The sequence below is a fragment of the Egretta garzetta genome, unplaced genomic scaffold (genome assembly GCF_000687185.1).
Source record: "Egretta garzetta isolate BGI_Z169 unplaced genomic scaffold, ASM68718v1 scaffold299, whole genome shotgun sequence".
In the NCBI taxonomy this organism is placed as follows: domain Eukaryota; kingdom Metazoa; phylum Chordata; class Aves; order Pelecaniformes; family Ardeidae; genus Egretta; species Egretta garzetta.
Genome location: NW_009260696.1, coordinates 870,269 through 898,195, shown reverse-complemented (window position 1 = coordinate 898,195; position 27,927 = coordinate 870,269). Strand labels below are relative to the sequence as shown.

Sequence of the window (27,927 nt, the reverse complement as noted above, 5' to 3'; positions counted from 1 at the left end):
TTCAGTAAGAATTTAATCCAGCTTGTGAGGAGTTCATAAAACCAGAGAGATTTTCCCATAACTATAGCCATGCCCCCACGATTCGGGATCCTGCTGAGCAGACCTAGTCTTCCTTGCCCTCTGAGGACTGCTGTCTCTCCCGGCCCGTTTAATAGCAGTCACTGGAGTAATGAAATCTATGTGTAAGCAGCAGAGCAAATGCTAAATAAGTGGTTCCTAAGATGTGAATCTACAAAGGAAAGAATTCTGGGGGAGTAAGGGAGAAGAACAAAATCCCCGGCAATACTCCCCTAACCTGTCCATAGTATCAGGAACCCATCCAAGTTTTTCTCATAGAGATACTGAACCCCAACCTAGGATTTTGGACAATTGGGGAAGGCCTTTGAAACCATCAAGCAAAGAACACGCATTTCTGTATGACTGTTCTGTATTTCATTATGATAAAACACTGACAAATACATTATTTAGCAGATTAGCACTTTCGGTTTTAGTCTTCAGAATGAGGAATTATTAGCCCCTGGCTATACAGTTTAATATGTGGTTTTGCCCAGTGATGTTCAGTGTAACACAGGCTGCTTTGCAGGTCCTAAAGTCGGAAGCTGAGGAGGTAGATTATAACACAATGGAGCGAATTCTTCTGGTCCAAGAAAAACAACGCGTTGCTTTTGAGGTCTTTAGTTACTGATTACCAGCAAAGTCTCATAAAGCACAGATCTCATCTCATATGACCTAAGAACTGCACATTCTTCTTGTAACGTGGTCTCTGATGGGGTAAAATAACACTTGGAACAGAAGCTTATCTTCCTTGCACCACCGTATCACAAGATCTTGAGAGAACTAGAATGCAAAAATAAGACTTGTTTCAAAGGTTAACATTTATTAGAAATTAAGAAGTAAAGACTTTTACAAAGTTTCTGTACTCTTAACTTTAGTAGAAGTTTTCTCACCTCATTGTTGCCTGCCTTGTAACCTTCTCTAATGAGGTGGTTACAAATTAGGAGTTGGCAGGAAACTGCTTAGCAAGCACTCAGAAATCATGTGATAATATTTGCATGAGTCAAGAACATTTTCAGACTTCAGTGCTACAATGCTCACACTTACCCACTCACGCAGAGAAAGGCAAGGTCTGAACTCACAGGTACTTGCATTCATGCCCACATGTCAGTCAATCATATGAGCGTATGAGCTAACTATTCTTGTGGTGCAGTCATTTACATGTGTTGGCTCATCACATATATGCAGGAAAAAATGCAGGTTCAAATCAATACAGCTGAGAGGAAAAAGGAATGAAAGCCTTAGGTGCCTGCAGCATTTGCCTTTGCTCTGAGCTCTGCATGTTCGTAGTCTTTCTTGCATTACACTGTGTCCTCTACCATTGCTTCTGATATAAAGAGGGATTCTCTGACTTGCAGAGACCTTCATGCGGTTTAGAGATTCATCACTAGAGAGCAATACGCAATAGTTCATAGACTCAAGATAGCAGTTCTCTGAACTGTCACTTTCCAGATGAGCTGTGGACAGGCTGCACTTCAGTTCAAACAGTTTCAATATATGGCAAATTCAGCATTAGTCAGAAGTGATTCTAATCTCATCCTATGTGACATGGAAGCACTAAAAAGTACCGGGATAGAAACTGTCCTGTTTGATGTTCCTTTGCCAATTGTTTCTCTTGTTAAGGAGGAGAGCCAGAGATGGATGACGGCCTGGAGACACTGAAAGATGAGGAGGAAGCTTTGTGGGAGAATGTAGAATGCAACCGGCACATGCTGAGCCGGTACATCAATCCAGCCAAACTGACCCCATACCTACGGCAGTGCAAAGTAATTGATGAGCAAGATGAGGATGAGGTGCTTAACTCACTTATGCTGCCCTCCAAAATTAACCGAGCAGGTAATTATTTTGTGAATGGCTACATCTGTATTCGGATATGAACAGTAGTATTTTGCTAAGTCTGGAGGGAGCTGGTATCAAATTCCAGATTATCAAATGGAAACTCTCATTTACAGGAGATTTAATGTAAAGGGGGGAATCTGCTGGTGCTATTTTGATAAAAATGATTCTTTCCAGTGCTGTGCAGGCTGCAGCTCATGGGGTTCACATTCCCATCAAAGCCTTGGCAAATATTTCAGTTAACACAAGCAGCAGCCAATGCCATTCCAAGAGTAGGTTTTCAGCTGTCTTGCCGCGCTTCATGATTTGCCACTGAAGGGTCTGCCATCCTAGCGTTTCAGGGCGGCCTGGTAAAGGCTTTACTGAATAACGTGTCTTTTGAAATGTCTGTTCCGGAGACCAATTTGCCTGCACTGCTTCAGAATAATGATCAGTACAAACACAAAGAATATGTGGCATTACTTTATGAGTTCAGCTGAACTCAGTTAATCAGCCAGATTTTCCACAGCGCTTTGCCGTGGCAGAGACAAACCTTAAGCAGATTTGACTTCAGGGAGACAGTACTTGCTTGTGCTGCTCACGGTGCTGGTGTGTCACCTCTCTCTGTTCTCTGTACTTAGGCCGACTGCTGGACATTCTCCACACCAAGGGCCAAAGAGGCTATGTAGTTTTCTTAGAGAGCCTGGAGTTTTACTACCCTGAACTCTACAAACTGGTGACAGGGAAAGAACCTACACGGAGATTTTCCACTATCGTTGGTGAGTAGAATCAATCCCAAAGGAGCCTGTTGAAATAAGGACTATCTTGAAGACTGGGTTTGATTTTTCAGGCAAGAGGTGGAAATAAAAGCTCATCTTTTAGTAGCATTCTGCAGTTTTTCAGTCCCCTTCAATGCAAGATGAGCTACCAACAGGTAATGTGTAAAGGAAAGGAACACCTCAGTTGTCTGAATGAAGCTGAAGAGCTTCAAATTGAATGATAGGCATTACAAGAAATGTCAAGATAAGAAACATTGGAACAGTGGACTAAATTACACTGATGACCTACACGAGCAGCAAATTTGAAGCATTCGGAGTAATTGTACTTGTACAGATTAATTTTACAAAGTTTGTGCTATTTCCACAGGCCTGTGCATGTAAACTGTGATTCTGGTAATAGAGTGCTGTGTAATATTTGTACTGTTGCCAGTTAGATATAGAAATGTGTATGTATTTGTGCATATTCTGCACCTCTGTACATATTCTGGGACATTTGTTTCTTACTCAGTTCTGCTGATTCTGCTTAGTATAAAGTTACTTTATTAGAAATTGATAAGCTGTTCAAACATTTTCAGTGGAGGAGGGACATGAAGGCCTTACCCATTTCCTAATGAATGAGATCATTAAGCTTCAGCAGCAAGTAAAGACAAAAGATATGCAGCGCTGTGAACTCTTGGCTAAGTCTCGCCAGTTGGAGGATGAGCGAAAGCAGCTAAAACTGAACAAGATAGAGCTGCTGACCTTCCAGGAGAGATACAACAAGATGAAGGAGGAGAGGAACAACTACAATGATGAGCTGGTCAAGGTGAAAGATGAGAACTACAATCTGGCCATGAGATATGCCCAGCTGAGTGACGAGAAGAGCATGGCTGTGATAAGGAGCCGAGACCTCCAGTTAGAGGTGAGATAAATGCTCTGGGCTGCTTTAATCAGGAGCAGCAATGGAGCATGCCGGTGGCATCTGGCAAAATGAGACCTTCTCTGACAGTAGAAAGGTGTAGAGCTCTCATTTGCTTTGCTCAGCCAGATGATTAGAGGCATCACTGTACAGAAATGCCAGCTGCAGTGATGTGTATTAATGGCAGATAATTTACACACTTGTAATGGATTAACAGAACATACAATATTTTAAAGAAAATTTTAAAAACATAATTTTTTGCTAAAACCATAATTTTAGCTTTTCAGGCTCAATAATGTCTTGGGGCAGTTATCTAGGTTTGCACTAGTTGTTGGCGGTTTATTCAAGGAGTCTCACATAGAGCATTGGAACAGCTTGAGGCCATTTCAGAAATACAGAAAAATGCTTCAAGTGCCATAAAATTCATGCTTGTCTGTGTGTCGCAGATGAGATGGAGTAAACAAGTACCCATAGTGGACCTGGATCTGGGTTTAATTTTGAACCAATGATATCAGATGTTTTACCCCACTTTGTTTTTTCACACAGTTGTTTGCTCAGTTCCCCACCTTGGTGCTGCTTTCTTTGGATTTGACATCCCTTCCCTGCAGGGAGATCCCTGCTGGTGTGGGATGGTTGGGCAGAAAGTCGGGTCGGTTCGTGCTGTGCAGCTGCTCACAGTCACCAGTCGCAGGCGTTACTGGCCAAGGTGCCTTGGGCATCCCCTGGCCTTCGTCCCTGTGCAACAATCTGATCTCTAGGATATTCCCCCACTTTAAAATCTTTCTTTTAGCCAGGATCATCACCTTCTTCTTTTTTCCAGGGCCCCTTCTGTCCGAAACCACTTTTTCTTTTTGCAAACCCCTCTTTCCTATCCAGAAATCAAAGCTTCAGTTTTTCCCAATCCAAATAGTCTATGTGCCAAAGCACACTGTGTGGTCAGCCTCCTATGTGTTAGTTCTGTTTTGTATCTCTTTATTTATTGGAGGATTGAGGACATGCCACCTTTTTTTTTAGTGCAGATGTTATCTTAATTTAGAACCAGCCCATACCAGTTGTAGCTAGCAAATAGCAGGCTTCTGCCTGACAGTTCAACGGTTCAGTTGTGGACATTCAACACACATGCACATACACCCAATTAACTTCTGCTTGTTAGCATTCACAGTTTAAGCTATTTTTTCCACCTATGACAGTATGTTTTCACCTGGAAGCGAGAGCGTTTTCAGAGCAGTCAATATCAGAGCTAGGAATGATTTCTTTCCTTTCCTATTTCTCCTTTTCACTGCTCTCTGGCTGCTCTAGATTGACCAGCTGAAGCATCGCTTGAACAAGGTGGAAGAGGAATGCAAGCTGGAGAGGAACCAGTCTTTGAAGCTGAAAAATGATATTGAAAACCGACCCAAAAAGGAACAGGTTCTGGAACTGGAACGGGAAAATGAGATGATGAAGACTAAAATCCAGGAGTTACAGTCCATCATTCAGGTATAAAAGCAGATTGCTACATTTAAAAATCCAGACACTTCAACTTACCCCTCCTGCTTACCCAGATGATGGATTCAGCAGGCTTTGACAACTCCTTGCCTCCAGGCACCCCCACACTTTCCTCCCATACTGTCTCACATACCCCACGTCTCCTCACAGCCTGTCTTGGTGGTTACTCTTCAGGATCTAAGTGTCTGGAGGAGGCTGTGAGAATGGGACAGAGTGGTGACAGCTCCCATGTGTTTTCAGTAAGGGACAGGGAGTTGAGTACATAAACTGGTAACTATGGACAAGAGGAGGTGGCATGGTCTCTGCTACCACTCCTCACCTCAAGCTCAACACATACTCTTGTTATAATGCTGGGAAGCGTTGGGTGAAACCTCTACCTGCAAAGCTACAATAAGCATAAGTGCAAAGTTTGGAAAAACAGAAGGTTGGTTATATAGCTCCCAGCTGTCTGTTGTACACCTTGTACAAACACATGCATGAGGAGGAGTTCTACTGAAAAAAAAATTGTCATCTAATAAATCAAGCTGTACAGGAGAGATTGGCTCTTTCAAGGTGCAGAGTGCAGCTGTTTAATTGCTGAGCATTCAACTCTATGTTTCTGGTTCTTTGTACCAGTCTGTCACTACAAAGCTGTGTTAAATAGCCAGCCCAGAAATTTCTGAGAGTCGCTCTGCATACCCTGTTCTAGGCTATTGTCATATCATCTGTGCCAAAAGGTCTTAATGAAGCAGAGGGCAATAAAGGTTTCTGTACTTGGGTGGTCAGTAGTTACCAGAATGCCCCGTAGAACGCTGCTGTAACTTGCACAGGGATCTTAACTAACCTTTGTTCAGGCAGATGGTGAAAAAGGATGATACACAGCAAATGTAGCACTGTGTTACTCTGTGAAGATATATTAGGATATATGTGAGGGTGCTTAGCACTTTGCTGGAAAAGGCTTGTGGCATTTTAAAATGACACTTAAAAAATTATCAATAGAATGCATTTCAGAAATGGCTGTAGCTTCTAGCAGTGCCTAATGATTCTTAGTTCTAATACAAATCCAATTCAAAGGTTGAAAAAGGGTCTAGTATAGAAGGTTCTGGGAGTTCTGGTCCATATAAAATCTCTTATGTTAATTGAAATGGTCTTATAGCACCTGAATAAACAGAGAAATAATCTTGAAATAGTTAAAATAGGATTGACATTCTCCTAAGTGGAAGTATAAATAAACAAAAGGCAGTTTGTTTTAGAAATGCTTAGGTATACTTAGAAATAGTAGGTAACCAAAATGTCACTGAAATCTCCAACTTAGTTTAGGTATCTTAAAAATAAATATGCATATTACTTGCTTGCATTTTATCCCTTTTTCATCTTCCATTTATGGTTATTTTTAGATGGCAATTTACTTGTTGGAACCTGCTCTGGTAATCTTGTTAATTTTAAATCTGAAAGAAAAAATATTGCCGGACACTACAGAAAATGAAGCAGTGGTACAAGCTACTCCAGGCGTGCTTAATATTCCCTAAGCACAGCTCTGCAAAGCCTATGCATGCTTTAAAAATTCCCCTGAATGTTTTCTTAGGCCCTGCTCTTTGGCAAAGGGTGATTTTTGTGCTCTGTGAGAGCTGATTAATAGGGAAGAGTTTTGAATGCAGGGCTTGGAGTGAAGAATTGTCACTGCATCCAAAATGGATCAAATTATAGCCAGTACAGTAAAACAGTAAAACAGTTCCTTCATCAGACTATTCTGACAGCAAGACAGCCTTTATTCCTCTTTTCTGACACTATTTAAAATATGAACAAATGTCCATCTCTTCTGCTTTCCTATTGCAATACCATGTTCATTTTCTATTCCTCTTGTTTGTTACCGTCTTTGTTACTTTTCTCTCTTAAAAATGTCTTTTCTCAGGCTGACAAGCGGAGTTTGCCAGATTCGGACAAAGCCATTTTGGATATTCTGGAACATGACCGTAAAGAGGCACTAGAAGATCGTCATGAGTTGGTCAACAAGATCTTTAATCTCCAAGAGGAGATTCGTCATGTGGAGGACTTGAGAGACAAGGTGAGAAATGGAAGGATAGAAAGATGGAATATCTCAGGCTTGTGCCCAAAAGACCTCTGGGAGCAGTGGTGGTTAATAATGTGTCATTTCCAGTATCTTGAAGAGAAAGAAGATTTGGAGTTAAAGTGTTCAACACTAGGAAAAGACTGTGAGATGTACAAGCACCGTATGAACACTGTGATGATACAGCTAGAAGAGGTGGAAAAGGAGCGAGACCAGGTATCTAACAGTTAAAGTGGGGAAAATTAGTAGCAAAAGCCTGTATCTCGTATGTGTCACTTTGGGGAATTGTGGGTAATTGGACCCAAAATACCATTAAAAAATAAACAGTTACAAGAAATTGCTACTTGTTGGAATTTGTATTGCAGTAATTAAACATAGGATAATGTTGGGTTGTTTCCACAGCATAGCATCTGGCAGGCAGGACCAAGATCTTAACAGCTACTGCTTTATATTAGTGTCAAGTCATCTGGTTTGCACTCTGGAGCACTTTGCCACCAACCAAGAGGGAGCTGGAAATGAACCACCCTAATCATCATAATTTTTAATGGTACTGCTGTGGCACATCCTGGTCCTAACTGCTGTGTTAATTGGCAAATGGTTACCAGTTCTGAAGTCCCTGTTCCAAAGACCTTACAAACAAAACCAGCAGGAGAAGGTGTCTGGTGCCCAGGTGTAAAAGAGGTTTCTTCTCTCCACTGCAGGCATTCCGTTCGCGTGATGAAGCTCAGACACAGTATTCGCATTGTCTGATTGAAAAAGATAAATATAGGAAGCAGATCCGAGAGCTGGAGGAAAGGAATGATGAACTCCGCATTGAGGTGGTTCGGAAAGAAGCTTGCATTGTTAACCTAGAGTGCAAACTCCGTCGGCTCTCTAAGGACAATAACTTTCATGACCAGGTAGGGCTGAGGAAGACAGACATGAGTTCTTTTTTTAAGATTTGTTTTTAAAAACATTTTAGTGTGGAAGGGAGAGGGGACTTTTTTAATTCCCTCCATGAATTAACTGAAAAAAAATAGCCTCCTTCCACTAAATGTCGATGTTGTGAGTTCTTCATTAAGCAGGGTTCAAGTTGTCTGTGTCATGCACGTAACTTCTCAAAGGCTGGCATTCCACAATTTGATTTTAAGTGGAAGGGAAACAAATGCAGAAAGGCAATCAATTGCTACACGGGTGTGGAAACTACAGATACTTTCAAGGAATGTGCCCCAGTGATCAGAAATCCCAAATGTCAGTCTAAATTACTAATTTCCGTCTGGAGCCACATTCTGCTTGAGCTTCTGAAGCACTGGAGTCACAGAAAGTTCAATCAGATTACTCTAAAGGGAGGTCATGAGGAGTTGTACCAAACTGGTCTCAGAAGTAAAGTGTTTCCTTCTGATCTTTAGAGTTTGCCACGGAATCTACCCATTACCATTATCTCCCAGACCTTTGGGACTCCTAGCCCTAAAGCCAATGGTCAGGAAGCAGATGACTCCTCCACTTCTGAAGAGTCTCCAGAAGACAACAAATTCTTCTTGCCTGATCAAGTTCGACTCAAGAGAAGAGTGAATTTAAAGGGAATCCAGGTGTGTCTTAATATGAGGCTGGAATGATATAGTGCAGGGACTGTTAGAACTAACAGACATAATACATGTTGCGGTCATGCCTCTGAAAGTGCTGTGCTATAAAGATAAGAATAGGTTTGTATATGATAGTGAGCTGTCAGTTTTTGCCCTATGGTGATTTGCATCTTGAAGAGCAGATACAATCAGGCTTCATAGACCATTTTCTGCCCCTTCTCCCCATTTTGTGTATTTTCCTTGCTCCTGCTGTTCATTCACATGCTTGGAGAGCTGTCAATAAATTGATTCTTTGCCTCCTTAACAGTAGTGAAAAAAAAATGACATAATGCCTGAAGTCCAGCACACAAGCAACTGAAGGTGGAAAATGAAGCACTGGTGGAAAAGCTCACATCAGCTGGAAGGAATAATAGAAAGAAATGGACACAATCTAGAGCAAAATTAACTGCCTAATTTAGAATTAGATTATGGCAATTTCCTCTCACTTAAGAGTAAGGGGTAGCATGAGTTAGGTCCATGATTTCTGCGACTAGCTGCATTCATATAGCTATTATCTGATGCTATATTCATGAATTGTAAAAAATATACAATATAACATTCGGGGGTTTGAGCTTCTCTTTCCTTTCATCTGCATTTGAATTCTCCCTGCCCTTCATAACCTTTCTGAGCCCTGACTGTCATTATTACTTATGGCAATAGAGCTGCATTTTTTACATTGCACACTCCAAAAAGATGCCTGTTGTATTAACAGCTGCCTGAAACCAGTCCCAAGGCACCCACTTCACCTTTTGTCTCTTTGTTCCCTCAGCAGAATCTGTAAATTGCAATGCATTTAGGCCAGACTTTTTAAAGTAGTTAAGGTAGCTAACTCTGCAGTGGCATTTAGATGCCTAAATATCTTCTAAATATTGTGTCCTGTTGTTTAAGAGAGGGCAAATTTATTGCAGCATAACAGTGAAAAAAAGCGGTGAAAATATCTGGTTTACAGTGTGGCAAATATTCTGCATTTGTGCTGATTTTTGTCCTCTTTCTTTTAGATAAATCCAAGAGCTAAATCCCCTGTCAGCATGAACAAAACATCAGAGTTTCAAGGTCAGAAAGAGCACCCAACAAAGAGTCTGTTGCTTTGTCTCATTCGCTTAATCTCTTTAAGTTGTTTTAACAAATATGCCAACTGGGGAAATTCTTAACTAAGTCCAAGTCAGTGAATAGACAGTTTCTCTCATAGTGAACAATGTCATAATTTAAAGTAGTCAAGTGTTCTACCTGAGTCCTCCCCATCCAAAGATACCTCCACAGACACAATATTGCATCCCATAGCTTACCTAAATTTTCTGTTTTCTCAATTTTCCTTTTAGTTTACAAAAATTTTAAAGTCGTCAATGTAGTACCTGCACTAAAAGTCATTCCACTATTGCTGTTGGAAAAAAGCTGAAAAGACCCTAATCTAGTCATCATCTAATGAGTTTCTTTGTCCTTCAGCAAAAAGGAATTAATTTTAAATCTAAAGCATTGCAAAGGTTGGGGCGAGGGGGCGTGATCCACCCATCAGCCAGCTGCCAAGTTACCAAATTAGTTGCTGTATACTCATGTCTGAACTACTCTTAATTCCTCTTATTTATGTAACACTGTTCTCGAACCGAACACCATCTTAGGCAGCACTTCCTTTATTTGTTATGTGCGTCAGCATGCTTGCTGTTGTACAAAATATGATGGGAAACATGGTTCCTGCTGCAAGATGTTGCATGTTAAACGGTATGTTTGGTATCAGGTAATGTGCAACATTAGTACAAATTAGAGGTGCTGAGGAAGGGAAGGAGTCCACAAAGACATTGGCACTGTGCTACCTCGGGCTGCTGAGGGATCTCAAGCTTCTTGGTCCCTGTTGTGAATTTTTTGTTGCAAAAAAAGCATAATTCAATGAGCCAGCCTTATTGCAGACTACCAGATTCAGATGATGAAGTTAAATCATAAATTAATAACACAATCCTTCTTTAATTTGTCAAATAGTATTCATAGATCTCATAAAAACGTACAGGACAGAGTTGAAAGAATAAATTGGCAAGAGGCCGTCCAGAGTGGCGTGCATTTCTGTACTTTGTCAGGAAGCTGACGGGGAAGAAAAGGGAGTCAGAGCTACAGGGCACAGAGTGCTTCCTGGAGCCTCTGTCCAGTACAGGGTGGGGGACACAAGATAAGCTGAAATGGAGAGATAATCCTAAGTGCTGTTGCAAATCTGTGAAAGAGTCTATTGAAAGTGGTCTAACATAATGTTTTCTGGTGTCTGTATCTTTCTCTGTCATCTGTGAGCGCAGCAGTCAGAGCACAGGATGAAGATGGGGCCGATGCCAGCAATGGCCGCACAGACACGAGTTCCTCTAATTCTGTTTCCATCAGTAACTCAATCAGCAGCTGTGAAGTCAGCAAAATTGTAAGAAGCCTTCCGATGCCCCTTGCCTGTCTACGACCATCTCTCCTGACGTGGTTCAGAGCTTTTGCAACCCAGTATTAGCAGTTCACTAGCATCCCAGCTGTGATCACATTCAAGGCCCTTGTCAGAGGTTCCCTTAATCCTTTTACCAACATTTTGTTTGAACCATGTTATTAGCCTTTTCCAAAATCACAGAATTGGTTTATGTTTATTTAAAGATATTTCAAAGGTATTTATGACCTCTCGCTGTCTCCTTATGCCACTTCGCATTTACTGTTAGAAGGAAGAGATTTTCTTTTAAAGCTGCTTTGTAATTTATTTAAGAAATTTTTCAGGGTTTTTTTGAGTTCTCTAATTCTTTTCCTGTCTATAAGTAACAGTGAGTGAGAAAAGGGATCACAGTTGGAAATTTCTGCATGCCATAGCCAAACCATTTCTTCCCTGCTTGCTGTATCCCCCTAATCTCCCAAGGTAGATATTCCATTATACATATGTGAGCACTGACACAGCAGGACAAGCAGACAGAGAGAGTGCCCTTGCCGAGTGTTAATAACAAAGAAAAAAACATCCTTCTAGAACACCGTGGAAAAATGCTGCCCCCGGGAAATGAAAATTATATCCCAGAGCAGCCAGGAAAGAAGTCCCTGCCACTCCTAATATGCTTAGCTGCGTTAGGAATATTCTTTGGAATAACTGTTGGGTATTTAGATGACTTGTGCTGTCTTCCCTGTAGTACAATTTAGAGTTTAGTTTCCAGTGTACTCAATTAATAATTGAATGTATGGAGATCCATATTTTTCTACCTCATTCCTACTATTTTATATATAAGTATATGTACATTCCCCTTTTCATCCTCTTCCTCCTATATGTCAGCTGTGCAACACATACTCCGCACATCGAGAGTAAAGTTAAAATTCTTTGGTAAATCAACCAGTCTGTGGTCACAGTAAAAGGTACTGTGCCAGCACACAAGCTGTGCATGGTGCTAAAATACTGGAATATATGAATATGAATGCTCTTGTACATAGCATTCTGTGCGTATAAAACCAATTTTTTCTTACTGTTGTGCATGCACCACAGTGCAGAGGACCACTGGCAAGCTAGCAGGCTAATGCTTCTGTAAGTTAGAAATGGTAACACGTTTAAGACAGATAACCTTTCTGTCTTTTTCTTTTTTAAAAGCAAACCCTGAGAAATCGCAATGACAGCATCATGTCTACCACTCCTGAGCCTCCAGGAAATGATTCAATAGTCCGACGCTGCAAAGAGGACGCCCCTCATTGCAGGTAGGTAGGCATGCTGGTGAAATATGCCTGGAACCTGTTGTCACAAGGAGGAGGCAAAAAGAGCCTTAGATGTCCCTGTGTTCATCTCTAGTTGGAGAACTTCTATTAGGCAGCAGGACTGACTTTCTAAACTTCTCAGGGCTGCAGTCACAGTGATACCACCGCAGCATTGACTTTTTTAATGTACATCGTAAGAAATGGTACTGAAATGACTAGGCACCAATGTGCCTGTGTCTGTGTCCCTGTCCTTTCCCCTTCTCTCAAAGCCCCTCCTCCTCTGTAATCTGCCAAAATAGAGCAGAAATGCTTGAATGTCCATGAGGAATGGCAGGGGAGAAGTGGAAGAGGGAGGTGTTTTTTGTTGGGCTCAGGGCTCTGTATCTCAGCATAGCGGTGAGGGGAGGGAGGTGCATTGCCCTCCACTTCACCTCCTGCTGCAGCTTCCACTTCTGTCCAGTCACGGCCCTGCGGACTTCCCCTGTGAGTGAAATGATCAGCCGGGGTAGGGAAGTTAGTGCAGGAAGGGGAGACACCTCGCCTGCTTCACAGTCCCCTAAATGGCACTGACCCCTTTTCTAAAAGGTTTATAGCAATGCAATACTTGGACATACTGCTTTGGTGTTGGTGTCAATAGCACCAGTGTTTGTATCAGAAATATCAGAAGATACAAATACATTCCCTAAAGGTCCCAAGCAGAAGGAGAAAAGAACAAAACCCAAGCAAAGTGATTTAGAAGAAAGCAATATATGTGGAGGGTTTAGATCTTTATTAGATCTATTTGTTAGATCTAATCTTTATTAGAACTTTATTTAGCTTTTTAATGTTTTTCAAAACAAACTCATCTCTGGCAGACTGCCGCTTTTGCCTCTCTTTCTCTGACTAAAGCTTTGCAAGACGGCTTTCCATTGAGGCCATCCTCAGCTGGTTCTCCCACACAATTTTCTAGGCTGATGATGATTTAGGCAAAGTTTATTTTAGTCTTCCTTAGGTTTTCCTATATTGTCCTCCAAGCCCCTTTTTAAAATGCGTTGCGTTAATTCAAGATGGAAAAAAAGGGTTGTTTTGTTATTGATTCGAACATTTCATGTTTCAGGTGCCAAAATTGAAAAGCCTTTGGCATGTCTGAACATTTAAGTATTTGCAGTATATTACAGAATGCAGTAAAGATTACATGGATATTATTCATGTTGTGGACTTATTTCACCACATCTCTGACTATATCCTGTTCCTGTTATTTTTTCCCACTGGCATGTGGAAGTAAAAGGTACCCTGGAGCAAGGTCTGAATGTGGCCTTACTTTTTTGAGCTAATAATCACTACAGTCAAGTAACTCAAGAGCACGCCCAGAAGTTCACTGTAGTTTATAGCTTTGTAATTAGCCTGCTAAGGCTTTTTAACTTGTTTGTGAACATAATCCAAAATAATTGCTATTTGCATGCCAAGTTGCAGATTTCACAGTTCATCTGATCTTGATTTGTGTGAAAAAAGAAGTGAGATCATAATTTAATATGTAGGAAAAGGTGTATTAGTTCCCTGCTTATGCATGGTGTAAAAATAGCTGATTCTCCCCAGACTGGCTGCAAAAGTTCACCCTTCACCTGAAGCCACCTATGAGGAATATCAGCTCTGTAAGATACCTACAAATCATTCTGAATGGGAAAAACATCAAGCTGTTATTTAAACAGCTTTGCAACCGAAGGATGTGTTTTAATGAAGTCCTTCTAGGGAAGCAGACAAGTCACTCATTTGGCTGGATATCCCCAATATCCCTTTAAGAGCAAAATTTTGGTGAATTTTAACTGTGTAACTGTTTAAGGCCAACCAATTTGGTCACCCTTAACAGGAAAGGTTTTGTCAGTGGGAGCTGGACTGAGACCAGAGCTGTGGCATAAGAGTTCCTGTGCAAAAGCTTGGTACACCTTGCCATTCTGTTACTGTAGGTATCTGAGTAACCATGCGAGGTACCATTAAGCTGTTACAAAATGCTTTGAGGGCTTTAAATCAAGCAGGTAAATTACTCCTTTACTGCTTGCACCTCAGTCACTTCCCTTGCCTTCACTCTGCCCGTCAGTGAGCTTCTGACAGTTTTGATCTGTCATGGAAAAAACCCATGCTGCAGTATATATACAGCAGGTATTATGCAACCATTTATCTCAGTGCTGAAGCAGGTGTGGTCTGTGTCACACATATGAGACCATCAGTCAGCAGCTTCCCTTTGTTTTCGGCAATATCTTCATTCCCTCACTGCTGCTAGCAATTCTTCCTTCTGAATCTTCTTGCTGTTTTGCATGCTTCCCATGTTGGCTGACACATACTGGCTTCCCTCCATCATCCTACTTCTTCCTGGGCCCACAAGTAAGTTACTTGCTTATTTTTTTGCAGTTGCACCATTGCCTGGTGCAACACCTCCAACATCTTTCTTTTTCATAGAAAAATTCTTCCTTCAGGACTCAATGAAATCTGCTGAAAGTTGGAAAGTGAACAGCTTTCTCTCTCTCTCTCTCCCCGCCCCCCCCATTATCTCATGCTTTGTTTTTAATTCCAGCCTGGTTGAAGAGGACAATGACAGCTTTGGATATGATGCTTTGGAGCTAGATGGTAAGCAAGAGGATGGCATGTATACAGTTTAACTATGAAATCTGTGTGATTATCACACCAGCTACAGATGCTGTCAAATAATCAACTCCTGGTCTAAATGAGATGGGACATAGTCTGATAAAAAATCAGGTCCATTCATCATAACAAGAAAACAAAGGGGCAACTAAGGGTGAGAATAAGAAAGCAGTTATTCCTGAAGAACTAAGTGGGAGAAGGATTAGACTGAATGAATAGATGGTGGGTGCTTGGCTGAGGTTTGCAGGTTGATAAGAAGACCTCCAGCCTCAAAATGAGGAAAGCATCAAATTGAGAGGGGAAATGAGTGAAGAAGACAGAGCCAGACTCTTCTGAGTGCTACCCAATGAAAGCAGAAAAGGCAATGGGCACAAACTAAAGAAATAGCAATTCCATTTAAACAAGAAAAAAAGGGCTTTTTTGCTGTGAGAATGGTCAAACACTGGAATAGGGTTGTCCAGAGAGGTTGACTAGTCTCCATCCTGGGAGATATTCAAAACCCAACTGGCCAAGTCCTGAGCAATCTCCTCTAGCTGACCCTGCTTTGGGCAGGGGGGTTGACTAGACAGCGTCCAGAGATCCCTTCCATCTTGCTGTTCTGTGAGAGTGATCAGGTAGGTCCAGTAAGCAAGACTGTCATTCCTTGCCATGGCTTGTGGACATGAATCATATGTCTGCATCAGGAATTTCCTCCTTCAGTTTTGTCTGGGATCAGTCAAACATTTTCCCGTTTTTCATCTTTGTCACTCTATCTAGAGCTCATTTTCATTCTTGTTATTCTTTTCAGATGACAGTCATGACAGACAGTCACATGGAGCTCCTTCGGTGCACTCTTCCTCTTCTTCTCATCAGTCAGAAGGCGTGGATGCCTATGAGCTTGAGCATGTCAACTCCATATTTAGAAAGTTCTCTCTGGAAAGGTATTTGAGATGCCAGTTTTCCTACCTTAGACAGAGAGTGAGGAGAAATGCTACTAGAGTAGAGATCCTCCATTTTTCTTTTAGTTGCTGAATATATAATGGCAGGAATATGATATCACAAGTTGTTATTTGACACAAATATCTCATGATACTGTGCTAAGTCTTTACTTCTTTATGTCGGCAGCAGTGTAACGTTATTTTGGAGCCCTTTCATATCCTTTAAACCAATGAAGGTCATCCTAGAATTTCAGAAACTTCAAGGCAGACAAAATGTTCTAGAGGCTTAAATTTATCCTTGTGATCTTGTTATCTTGCTGCCAGAGGTTGCTAGGTGAAGTACTATTATACATCTGAGTTATTCAGTCATGTCAGAGCACTTGAAGCTATCCAGATGCTCTTCTCCAGAAGTTATGCAGTAATGAGAAGGATTTATTTTTGAGTCCTTAGATCCTAATGCTTGATAACACTAAAAGTTTACTTATGTGTTTCTCATTTATAGTGCGTGCATTTAACTCTGGAGTGGTAGCTAAAAGCTGTGGCAACTAACTTTACTTCCTTTCATGAACACAGACCTTTTCGTCCCTCCGTCACATCTGTTGGTCGCATTAGAAACTCCTGCCACACTATCCAGCGCATAACACTGAATGGAGACAGTCTCAATTCAGAAATCACTCTGGTTGGGGGTAATGACAAAGGGAGCTTTATAAGCTCTGTCAAGACGGGATCACTTGCAGAGAAAGCAGGCCTTCGGGAGGGACACCAAATCCTACTGGTGAGCATAAAATAATCAACAAATAGTATTGGATGTCTGTCCACCTACATGCATGCACAGTCACCATAATACTTTCCTTTTTTTCCTCTTTCATCTTGTATTAATGACAAAGCATATGACTCATGCAGAAGAAAATCTGCTATTGACTATGAAAATATGGGACAATAGTATCTACGGTCATCCAACACACGCACACATTTTTGCACTTTACAATAGCTCTGTATGGAAGAGATTAGAGCAACTGATGCTTTCTTTAATGCTGTATTTATAGTACTGCCCCTTTGAAAAGACTAGAATGGGGCTTGCTCTCAACTTCCCAGTACTTTCCTGCCTGAAAGGAAGTTCATGCTACTTAGCTTAGCATGATGAGTCCTAAACCATTCTTTAGAGTGGCCTATCTTGGGACTGGACATGTTTTGAACAGAAACAGATACAGCTGCAATATGAATGGAAAGAAAGGCTGCGCACCTGCATAGCTGTGCCCAGCATCACATAAGCAGCAGTTCAATGGTGCTTCTGCTAAGTTGCTCTTGCTTAGTTTTCCCTCCATTGCCAAAGTTCCCAAACCATTTTCCTATTAAAATGCTTCCAAAGGGAAAAAACTCCACAACTGATATTCTTGCACTACTTACTACTGGGAAGCCTGGGATTGTCAAAGAGCTGCAGTTCTGTTGACTGCTAGCATTCCTAATTTGAGAGAAAAGAAATTAAACAATTAAAATGTAAACTGCATCCTGATAGTAAAGTATCTGCATTGTTTAATCAGAAAAAGATCATACTGCATAAAAAAAAAAAGGTGTAATTGACTCAGAGATTGAGCCTGCACTGGAGAGTAATATTTATTCCATGTCTAGTTGGAGGGCTGCATCAAAGGGGAAAATCAGAGTGTTCCCTTGGATACTTGCACAAAGGAAGAAGTTCACTGGACAATTCAGAGGTGCAGTGGCCCAGTAACGCTCCAGTATAAAGCAAATCATGAAGGTAAGACCAAAAGTACTTCTCATCTAAAATAGTCCCAGGTCTATTATTCTAACTAGTGTGGATGAGAATGACAGAACCAGAATATTCTTTGTATCGGCATAAACCTGAAGCATGTCCACTGGTGTTAATTATAGGTACTCTGTGTTACTGCTCCAGCTTTTAGCTTTGTGACTGAGACAAAAAAAAGGCCATAATGCTTGTCACTACAGGACTCTGAAGAATTTACATGGTGGACCAATAATGACATGACTCACAAAACACATTCAAGCTTATTTTTATGTGCAGTTTTCTGTAATACAATGTGGTGAGCTGAATCATCTTTATCCAACTGAAGTCAATTTAGCATTTACCTGATGGAGTTGCTCTGTTTATTACCTTTGTGGCTTTATCTTAACAGCTGCAGTTCATGTGTGGTGAACAGAATTTGATTTTAGTGTTCATGGCCTGTAATGATAATTTCAGGTTATGGATCAAAAATTATATTCCAAAATCTATTTTTTACTGGTGTGTATATAAATTTGCAGGGTTTTTTTTTTTTTAATGCTGGTTAGAGAATTTCAGCTGCGTAGATCACACAGGAAGTAATGTCTTTGATTTTCTTTGATGTTTTCAAAGGCAGGAAAGACTATTGCAATTTTTTTTTTGAGTACCACTTAACTGCAGGTAAAGCATGTTATAGATTGTGGGAGTGCCAATTAGAGGTAATAATAAAGGGAATAGCTTGTCATTAAAATTGGTGGCAGAACTCAAGCTGTACTTGGATAGAGCTATAGCTGTGCCTGCATCTTTGCTGAGAAGTTCTCTGTTTCACAGATGATGTGTGGAGTACTGAAAATGGAGTTGCCTAAAAGTATCATTATAATGAGAATATTCTCACAGATTCTGATACCAGCAGCATGAGCTGTTGCTGAATCAATGTCCCATTAGTGTCTTTAAGGTGCAGGCCTGTAACCTTGTTGTAACTCATGTAACTAGCACTCTAGAAGTATAAACCCTTTCTTGGAGGAGCCTCAGAAGTTTGTGCCGTGTGCTTCTCCCAGAGGATGCCCAGGAACTCAGCAATACTGAGGTTTGACCAGTAGCTGATCATGCTTCACCGCTTCGTTGCTGCAGGTTACCGGAAGCTGCTGTCAGAGCTGGAAGAAGGGCTTATCGCATCAGGGGACTCATTTCATATCCGCTTGAATCTGAACATCTCCAGCCAGCTGGACTGCTGCTCCCTGTCAGTGAAATGTGATGAGATTGTTCATATTCTGGACACCATGTACCAGGGGAGGTATGAGTGGCTGTGTGCCAGAGTCGACCCTTTCACGGACAGGGATCTGGAAAAGGGGACCATTCCCAGCTACAGCAGGTGAGTCTAATGCTGAGTGACCATGACTGAGAGCAGTGGTTCTGTAAACAGGGAAATTAATAACTGCTGTAAGGAAAAAGGTATATGCCTTAATTTTTGTGATAAGGCCTGGTGATGTTAAATGGTAATATCATCTGTAAAGCTTTAGAAAGGACACTCCAGATGTTACCTGAAAGTATAATGTGGTTTTCTCAAAAAGTAGCATAGAAAAATACGCCATGGAGATTCTTTAATCCTTAACTGCACTGCAGTCCTGCTCATTATTTTGTTCCTGCGTTTACTGTGTGGTTTAGTCAGTCCTCGCTGCTATCTCTGTTTAATCTTTTCTGTAGGCACAGACCCATTGCAGTCCAGCCTTCTTCTGAGTGGTTTCAAAGATATCTTGATCTATGTGATTCCATCTTTTCTTTCAGAGCCCAGCAACTTCTTTTGGTGAAGCTGCAGCGGCTGATGCACAGAGGAAGCAGAGACGAAACAGAAAGCTCATCAAAAAACCTTCGGGTGCTCCGGGTAAGTATCTACAAACAAGGTCTATTTAACACCTGGTACTCCACTGCTACTTGTTCATTATGTTAATTTTACAGAAAGTCCTGTTTACACTTTGTGTAGGTTTTGATTGTCCAAGCAATGGGCACCTTATGTTTTCTTTAAATAATACTGTCCCTGGCAATGGACCTAGCTCGGCACACTATTAACCCTTCCAGCTATGAGGGAGTACCCTTTAAAAGTCTAATATCTGTTCTGTGTCTCAGTTAATCCTTTTCATTCTTCTCTGCCTGTTAGCCTCTAATGCATCTTCATATCCATATGAGGAAGAAGCTGTGTCCTTGGAATTAATAATCAGGATTATTTCTCTCCTACTGTGAGCAAGCATCTAATCCACAGAGCTATCATTGTCCCTTACTAGAAAGACCTGTCTCTTCCAACCTACATGCTATGGAGAGAAGTGGGATTTTCAGGTCTTCACACACAACAGCCCTGCCGATTTCTCCTTTTCTCTCAGTGAAAGTAATTTGATTTGGCTTTCTTTAGACCCAAGAATTCCATCTTTACATAATTAAAAACTAACTTCCTGGTGTATTACTTACCATAAGTTATTTTTAGAGCTTGGGAGACATATACGCTTCTAACATTTGCAAGAGATGCTGTAGCCACTGCTTGTATTTGATTTCAATCAAGGTTAAGTGTCATGCATTCCTTCTGTACTCCAGTCCCCACTGATCAAAGGGACAGAGATCACTGGCAGAGATGCTAGTGAAAGCAAAAGCTTTGCATGGTATTTCTTGGTGCAGAAATTACCTCTTTCATGAGCTGTGGAGAGCAGTCTCCTGTGAAGAAAGGAATGTGGAAGAGCAGTACCAGAAGCGGTGTTTCTCAGCATAGGCCGTGCTCTGTCTACAGTTTGCTTAGAACATTGTATTTGGGATAGAGATTAATCAATCACTATCCCTTTTATTGGAAATATTAAATATGTGCTTTTGCTTGTTCTGTTTCTCAAATGCTGTGATTAAAAAAAAAAAAAAAAAAAAAAAGAAGGGAAAGAAAAATTCCTGTGTTGTTTTTTACTAGAATACATTGCAGCCAGAGGAGCCTGCCCCACAGAACGACCCAAAAGCCAGCCCTCGCCTATCCAGAGCAAGCTTTCTTTTGGGCCAAATACTACAGGTAATAAAGTTCAAATCTTCAATGCAATGTCTGAAATAATAGTGGATCCGAACAGCAGGTATTCTCAGGCTATCCTAATCTTCCCAGAAACCCCACCTCTGGTATAGTGGTTGTATCGGGATTTCTTCCTATCAAAAATAGATTTAATATATGAAAAAGATGAATGGGTTGAGGTTTCTAACTGCTCCTGTGACGTGAGGTGTTTATTTTTAAGTGCATGCCTTCCATTACTAATGTAGCTTGATGAATCAAACACGTCTGCCATCAGAGGCTGAAAGGTTTTTTGCTTGAACCATAAGGACAAATCCATTGGGCTAAACCCCAAGTCTCTGTGAGATAAGGTTCCATCAGAAAAGAGTCCATTAATTGTAGGTCAGTGACTCTGCGCATGACAGAGACTGTGTGGGTGAAGGACAAAAAAGTCTTGTGAAGGCAGATGGTTGAGAAGGTTAGCAAATGTACAGGAGGAGGAATTAATATTCGCGAAGAGGAATAGTTGGGTGGATGGGGAATGAAAGCGTGAAGTCTATTTCTCAGTGTAAAAATGTGTCATTTGGGAGGTTTTAAGAGTCTCTGGTACAGCAAAGAAGAGGCAGAGTTTTGGGTATAACCTGTGATACATTTGTGCAAATACTCAGAGTGGGTATGCTACTCTGCTGTGGACGCATCAGTGCTTGTACTGGTGATAGCAGGGAGCTCTGCGAAGAAAAAGAACACACTGCTTAAGAGCAGAGAACAAAATAGGAAGTCCCAAAGGGGATTAACAAAGGCTCTGAATCAGATCTATGATATTTAAAGAGCCTTAGAATTCAGTCAACAGATCCATGGAGTCTTGTCTTTGATAGATATAGGTAATTCAGATCTCGTAGATAACAAGTGTGGGCTGATGAATACATGGGAGAATAAAGAACATAAGAAATGAGGGTCAAATCTCTTTGTTTACCTTTTCAGTTTGTCAGTAGGTCTGAAAACAAATATAAGCGTATGAATAGCAATGAGCGAGTCCGTATCGTCACTGGCTGGCCCTCTGATCTGGCACGGACCTCATCTGAAGCAAAGAAGCTGCTGCCTGACAAACTGGAAGGTATGGATATAAAATAGTAATAGCTTTTACACACATGGCATTGATATAAAGGCTGTCTACATAAGAGCATGGCTATGAACAAATGTCATAGGTCTTTCTTATTACTAGCATCTCTGATCCACTCTGTGCAAAAATTCGATGGCTTTTATGACAAAAACACTGATTTTGCTAAAAGTGCTTGGAGCACTAAGCCTTCATGAGCAAGTTCAGGACACTGAAACTTCCTGTTCGGCTGGCAGTTCTTCCAAGGTGCTTTCTTGCTCTTTGTCCAAAAACATTTAACTCAAAGTAAGTCAAGCTAATAAGCAGAAAGATTCTCCAAGTAAGTGTCCTGATAAACTATGAAATAATTTCTTGAAGGCAAAAGGCACTTGGATTAGTTAGTATTAGGTTGGACATCATACTAATGGATATATAGTAAAGACAACACTGGCAAAAGAGAAAGGAGGACCAGTATGACTAACTATGTCATTTCTGGTTCATGTATTTCTCCTTCTTTTTCTCCAAATACTGATGGAGAAGAAACCAGATGATAAATGTCTTGTTCTTTACTCAGATTTGGATTCCGAAAGTGAAATCAATAAGAGGCTCAGTCTGATCCCTTATAGCTTGGTGAGACCAATCCATTGTGAGCGCAGGCGCCCCGTACTTTTCACCCCCACCATGCTTGCCAAGACCTTGGTACAGAAGCTTCTCAACTCTGGAGGTGCCCTGGAATTCAACATATGCAAGCCAGGTAATGCGATAAAAGAGGACCATGACTGTTAACCTTCAGTGTTGGAAATATGAACATATATATATATATATATGTATATGCATGCACACGTGGGGGCATGCACATGTGATAGTGACAGTTGCTTGAGGTACTTCAAGTCACATCAGAGTAATGCATAGCTATATATCCTGCTTTTTGAGAATATCTGAGATATTTGAATGCTTTTGAGACAGCCAGTGCACATGGTTATGAGATTCTGTGTCTATGAATATTATCCATGTGTATGCTGTGTGGTTGCTAGGATGCCCCTCAGAGACTGAAATGCTGTGAGTGCTCTTTCTGTTTGCACACTGTTTGCATACTGCATATCTAGGCAATGTGAAATTTTGATTAATTTGTTTCTAGTATTTGCTATTATGAGGAATATCTTCCCTAGAGCGACTTTAGGTTTCTATCTCGTCCAAGGCTGTGAAGATTGTGCATTTGATCTACTCGAAAGACTGATTTTCTTCCATGCTAAGTATTTACTATTAAAGCAATATGCAGTACCGTGATTGCTGTAGGGCAGGATTGTATACAACACAGCATTAAACACAGCTGACGTTTCATTTTTACACTAATATTGAATACCCACTGCATAGTATGCAGTCTTACAGTGATTCAGACAGAGAAACTGAAAAGTTAAGTATTATAATAAATATCCCCTGTCTTGCAACATAAAACAAAAGCTTTGATGTAGAGCTGCAATTCACAAGGGGGCCAGTATCACACATTGCAACCTAAGCCAAAATTTTTGAAACTTTAAACACAAATGTTGGAAACAAAATCCTTGTTTTAGGAGCCTGTGCTGAAGAGACCTTCTTTTTTTAGCACTTCTCAGCATCCTCCAGCCCTGAAATGTTACGATATAACATTAGGTGCTGGAATTGTATTTACTGTTTTAATTTAATGCCTTCATAGCGTTGTAGTAATTGCCCAAGGACTCATTGGTGCAGGATATAGCTGAGATGCTCAGCTGTGATCAGATTAAGCTTTAATTGAATTCAATGGAAGAAATGAGGCAGCTGTTAAGACAATTCATTGCTCGTCTTCTTTCCCCGAACCATCCTTACATCCTATGGGAAGTACTACTGGATAGTTTTCTAGGTGTCCTGTTGTAATCTTGATTATGTCCTCTTCCACATCTCTTTCCAGATATTGTAACAAAGGAAGAGTTCTTACGGAAGCAAAGAACGGAGACTATCATCTTCAGCAGAGAAAAGAATCTGAACACATATGAATGTATTGTACCTGCCAATATTGAGGCTGTCACTGCCAAGGTGCTTAGAGTACTCTGTATCCCTTCGACAGGTTGTCTGTGAATCTGTCTGCAATGTATGTTTCTTCTTGAATAAGAGACCGACCAATTTACAGTTGCATGTTCTCTCTTGTCCACCTTCAATCTCAGATTTATATTTATTCTCCCAAATGGCTTTTATTTGTGCTATGCTTTTCCTTTTCTTTTTCATCCTCAGCCATATCCTTTTATATTCTTGCTCATTCCCTGTGATGACCCACATTGATGCAGCAAAATATCCTCTCATTTTCTATGCTCCATCCCTTATTCAGTTCCTTTTCATATCGTAAGTATATATGAATGTGCAAGAGAGTAAGAGATACAAGGACCTAGACAAAAGAAAGGATAGCCTGAAACACAGACACAGGGGTGTACAGTACAAAGATAACAATGTCAAAGACAGAGATGTTACATCAAGTAGAGTAGATTTGATGCACAGCATGGAAAAAGGAGAATTAAAGTGATGTTTTTTTCTCTCACAAGTAGTTGCAGCAGATGTTCCCTCTGAACAAAGAGCAAGTACGCATGTTTGTGTATATATGTAAAACGGGTATTTTAGCATACTCTTCATCCTCGCATCAATCCATTGCTATTTTAAACCTGCTATTAAAGCTCAGCTGGTATTTGACTGACTAGTTGTAAACCAGTAGGAGGAGTTTGGACTTTAAATGTATATTTGATTAAAAGGTTTTAAGTCAATACAATGGTAAATGGAGAGCTTTTCAGCTGACCCCATAAGGTATGGATACCTTTATCTCGAGATTCCACAGCAGTGAATGTTCCTTTGTGACACTGTTATGACTTTGTTTTTAGAACAAGCATTGTCTCCTGGAAGCTGGAATAAGCTGCACAAAGGATTTAATCAAAGCCAAGATATATCCTATTGTTCTCTTTATCAGAGTCTCAGAGAAAAACATCAAGAGGTTCAGGTAACATATCAAACCTTTAGCATATTTGATATTCTGTCTTATTCAGTGAATAATGTTCTCACTGAGAGAAATAAAGAACCTCTTCTCTCTTCATCTGGTGCTTCTATGTGCACTATTTTATCCCATGGCTCCTCCCTGAAATCTTACAACCGGAAAAGGTAGGAATTCCCCAAATCTAGCACTCTTTCACTGTCACTGATAGCAATGAGCACTGTGGGAGGATGAGAATGAAGAATATGTAGTTTTCTCCATGCTCAGCACTCCCACAGCACTTTTTTAGGTAATGCTAGCTGGAAGAGGAAAGGTCATAATCACTTGCACTCTTCCTGCATTCAGTCTTAAATATTTTCCCCATAGCAAGGATTCTTCCTTGGGGACGGCATGGAGGTAAGGGGAGGATAGACATGGAGTAGCTGTATTCTCCACTGCTTTTATTGCTTGTATATAGTCAGTAGAAAATAAATTCTTGATGGGACAGCTGGGACTACAGGATTAACTTAAAATGTAAGACATTTATTTTTGGTCTGCTCATTTGATACAGGAAACTATTGCCAAAGCCGGAGACTGAAGATGAGTTTTTGCGTATGTGCCGTCTGAAGGAGAAAGAACTGGAAGCACTGCCATGTCTTTATGCCTCTGTAGAGGCAGATGCATGGAGCAGTATTGAAGACCTTATCCGAATAATAAAAGACAGGATCGGAGAAGAGCAGCGTAAAACCATCTGGATAGATGAAGATCAGCTATAAAAGACAATAAGTGGAGCTCTTTGGTGACGAAAGGACATACCCAGGTGGAGCAGGGGCTCACAGAATTCTCTGATTAGGTGCCCAGTGCTCACTCCTGTTTCACCCTTGCTGGTTGGGGACTTCCTGCTGGCAGATTGCATCTATGGAATGGATCTGGAGCTGTGTTGAATGGCCAATCTCTCAGATGCTGGGGATCTAGGATGTGGGTCGGACCACAGCCACCACCCCAACTTCTGACCCACCGGCATCTCTTAAGGGACAGCAGCTGTTTAACATGTGAGAAGGACAAAGATCTTGAGAGGGAGCTTGGGGTAATTTATTATGTTGAAAATATGGATCTCATTTGGCTCATTGAAAACTTCTGATGAGACCAGATAAGTGGAATCTAAGAGGAATAAGGCATGGGGATTGGGCTAAAGGATATGGAATTGAGATGTGCCCCACACCCACCCTGAGGTGAGATTTTGAACATACCCAATTAAGGAAGCTGAAGGCTGGTTGGTAGCAACAGAAACACTACCTCTGATGGCCGTAGCAGCTCTGTAGCCCTGTTTTTCTATAACCATTTTAATCAGAGAGAGGAAAATAGCTATTATTCCTGGCATTAATTAAAATGAAAATTTCCCCTTCCTTTTTATGCCCCAGTTTTATTTAACAGTTTTGCAGGTTTCCTTTATAGTCCTGGCACTTATAGGAAAATAGACTCCACTGTCCCAGTGGCACATCAGATCTTTCCAGATCTGCCAATGTTTCATTCAGTTTATCCCTGCCTCGGCATTGTGTTCATTTGTACATCTCTCAATTTTTAACATTTTTTTTTATGCGTGGAAAATGCCATGGTGCCTTCTCCAGACAACAGGTTTCTCTGTTTCTCCACTGAAATCTATATTTCTCTACAACATCATCGCCTGCCAACTTGCCTGCTCTCAACAGGAGGGACTATTCTGAAAAGAAAAGGAGAATTTTATAAGCCAGTAATTGCTGCGAGCCACTCAGTCCTTGACCTCTCCGCCATGATTGACAGCAAGGAGACTAGCAAGCATCACACTGTGCTGTGGCCAAGTAGGATAATATTTTCAAAAGTGTGTACATGCCTTAGAAGACCACATCCCATTTTCAAAAGCACTTAACTCCTCAGAGAGTTTAAGTTCTGCTGATAATGAGTGGGACTTAGACTCCTAAATCTCTTCAGTCTTTTAAAGTTTTTCCTCTATACATTGGACACTGTATTGAGACTGCCAAATTGATTCAATAAAACTGACCAGATAATAATGACTTGCACAACTGCTGATCTGAAATGCAATAAAAATTGACATACAGATGAAGAGTTGTACATCCCATTATCCTTAGATCCTTCATTCCGTGCCATGTCCCTCCCTTTTAAGATCCATTTATTAACAAATTTACCTTTGCTTCTGTGTTCATCCCAAGTCCCCCATCTTGGTGCTTCAGGCTGGTGTGCAGCAGCTGTCGATAAAAAGACAAACAGAATCCAAGCAAAACATCTGGCCCAGTTTCCCTCACTAGATTGACCGCTAGGTTGTCTTTGCAATGAGCTTCTGATGTTGTGGGTGTCTCTCAGGTAGATTGGGTCAGTTCATGGTGGCTTGTGTGATCACGCTTTTCTGCTCTTCTCTTTTATGCACATCATTTTTTAACTAACGGTATCTTCTACAAGTCATTTATGTCACTTTACATCTAACTTTCTGCTGCTGTGTTTCTGAAATTATTAATGTTTGAAAGGCTGTTCATAGCTAGCGTTTCTCAGAGAATAGCTCTTTACCTGCCCAGTGCCATCTGTTTGGGCTCTGCAAGCAGGGGGATACTACTATTTTGCCATCTCTTTACAGGCTGCATACACAATTTGCAATTCCCTCCAGGGCAAAGAATAACAACCAGTTGGGGTATGTACAGAACAAATGGGATGATTCTTCAGAGATCCTCTGCAGCTCAACCAGAAATAAGAAAGTATCAGTTGGAAAAACTAAGTCTTTCAAGAGCATTTTGCATTCCTAAAGTCCTGATAACGCAACCTTGTGTAACAGCTGCCTGTGGTTTGTCACTGCCCCTCTTGTGACAGCTTTGTGTCCAGAGCTGAGCAATGGGAGGAACTGTAGGAACATTTCTCAGCTGCTTCAGCAAAAAGTTCAGCCAGGTCAGTGTCACATCCCTTCAGGAGCAACCAGCTGACTGCTGGACAGAACTCACAGGATGTCCATGTCCCGCTGGCTGTGCCACAGGGATCAGTAACATTTGGTGGAAAGGCTGGGACAGGCGGCTCGTGGGGCGGAGAGGATGAAGTATCTCAGACTGCCATGGTTGTTTCTGCAGTGATTTTCTCTCACCACAGCTTTATTTCTGAGCCCTCTTTACACAGACAACAGCTGTGGATGTGATTTATCTCACTTAACTTCAGACATAGGAAAAGTACATGCCAAAGTCTAAAGGAGGT

The 27,927-nt window shown here is 41.0% G+C and overlaps 1 protein-coding gene across 1 annotated transcript; it reads left to right on the top strand.

The window, feature by feature from the left end:
- Window positions 1-69: 69 nt before the first annotated feature.
- On the top strand, window positions 70-25,781 carry CARD11 (caspase recruitment domain family member 11). The gene is made up of 24 exons (XM_035901337.1): window positions 70-166; window positions 1,678-1,890; window positions 2,511-2,648; window positions 3,224-3,549; window positions 4,846-5,025; window positions 6,926-7,078; window positions 7,172-7,297; window positions 7,783-7,980; window positions 8,470-8,649; window positions 9,681-9,735; window positions 10,959-11,074; window positions 12,257-12,360; window positions 14,906-14,958; window positions 15,761-15,893; window positions 16,464-16,665; window positions 17,520-17,646; window positions 18,760-19,000; window positions 19,414-19,510; window positions 20,570-20,665; window positions 21,617-21,749; window positions 22,306-22,485; window positions 23,659-23,783; window positions 24,614-24,729; window positions 25,271-25,781. Exons 1-24 carry the CDS (start codon window positions 70-72, stop codon window positions 25,473-25,475), a joined length of 3,594 nt encoding a protein of 1,197 aa, XP_035757230.1. The 3' UTR covers window positions 25,476-25,781.
- The last annotated feature ends 2,146 nt before the right edge of the window (window positions 25,782-27,927 follow it).

Coding starts and splice junctions, on each gene's coding strand:
- CARD11 (XM_035901337.1), top strand. CDS start 70: ATGCCCCCACGATTCGGGATCCTGCTGAGCAGACCTAGTCTTCCTTGC. Junction 7,079..7,171: donor TGGAGGACTTGAGAGACAAG/GTGAGAAATGGA, acceptor TGTCATTTCCAG/TATCTTGAAGAGAAAGAAGA. Junction 19,001..19,413: donor ACCATTCCCAGCTACAGCAG/GTGAGTCTAATG, acceptor CTTTTCTTTCAG/AGCCCAGCAACTTCTTTTGG.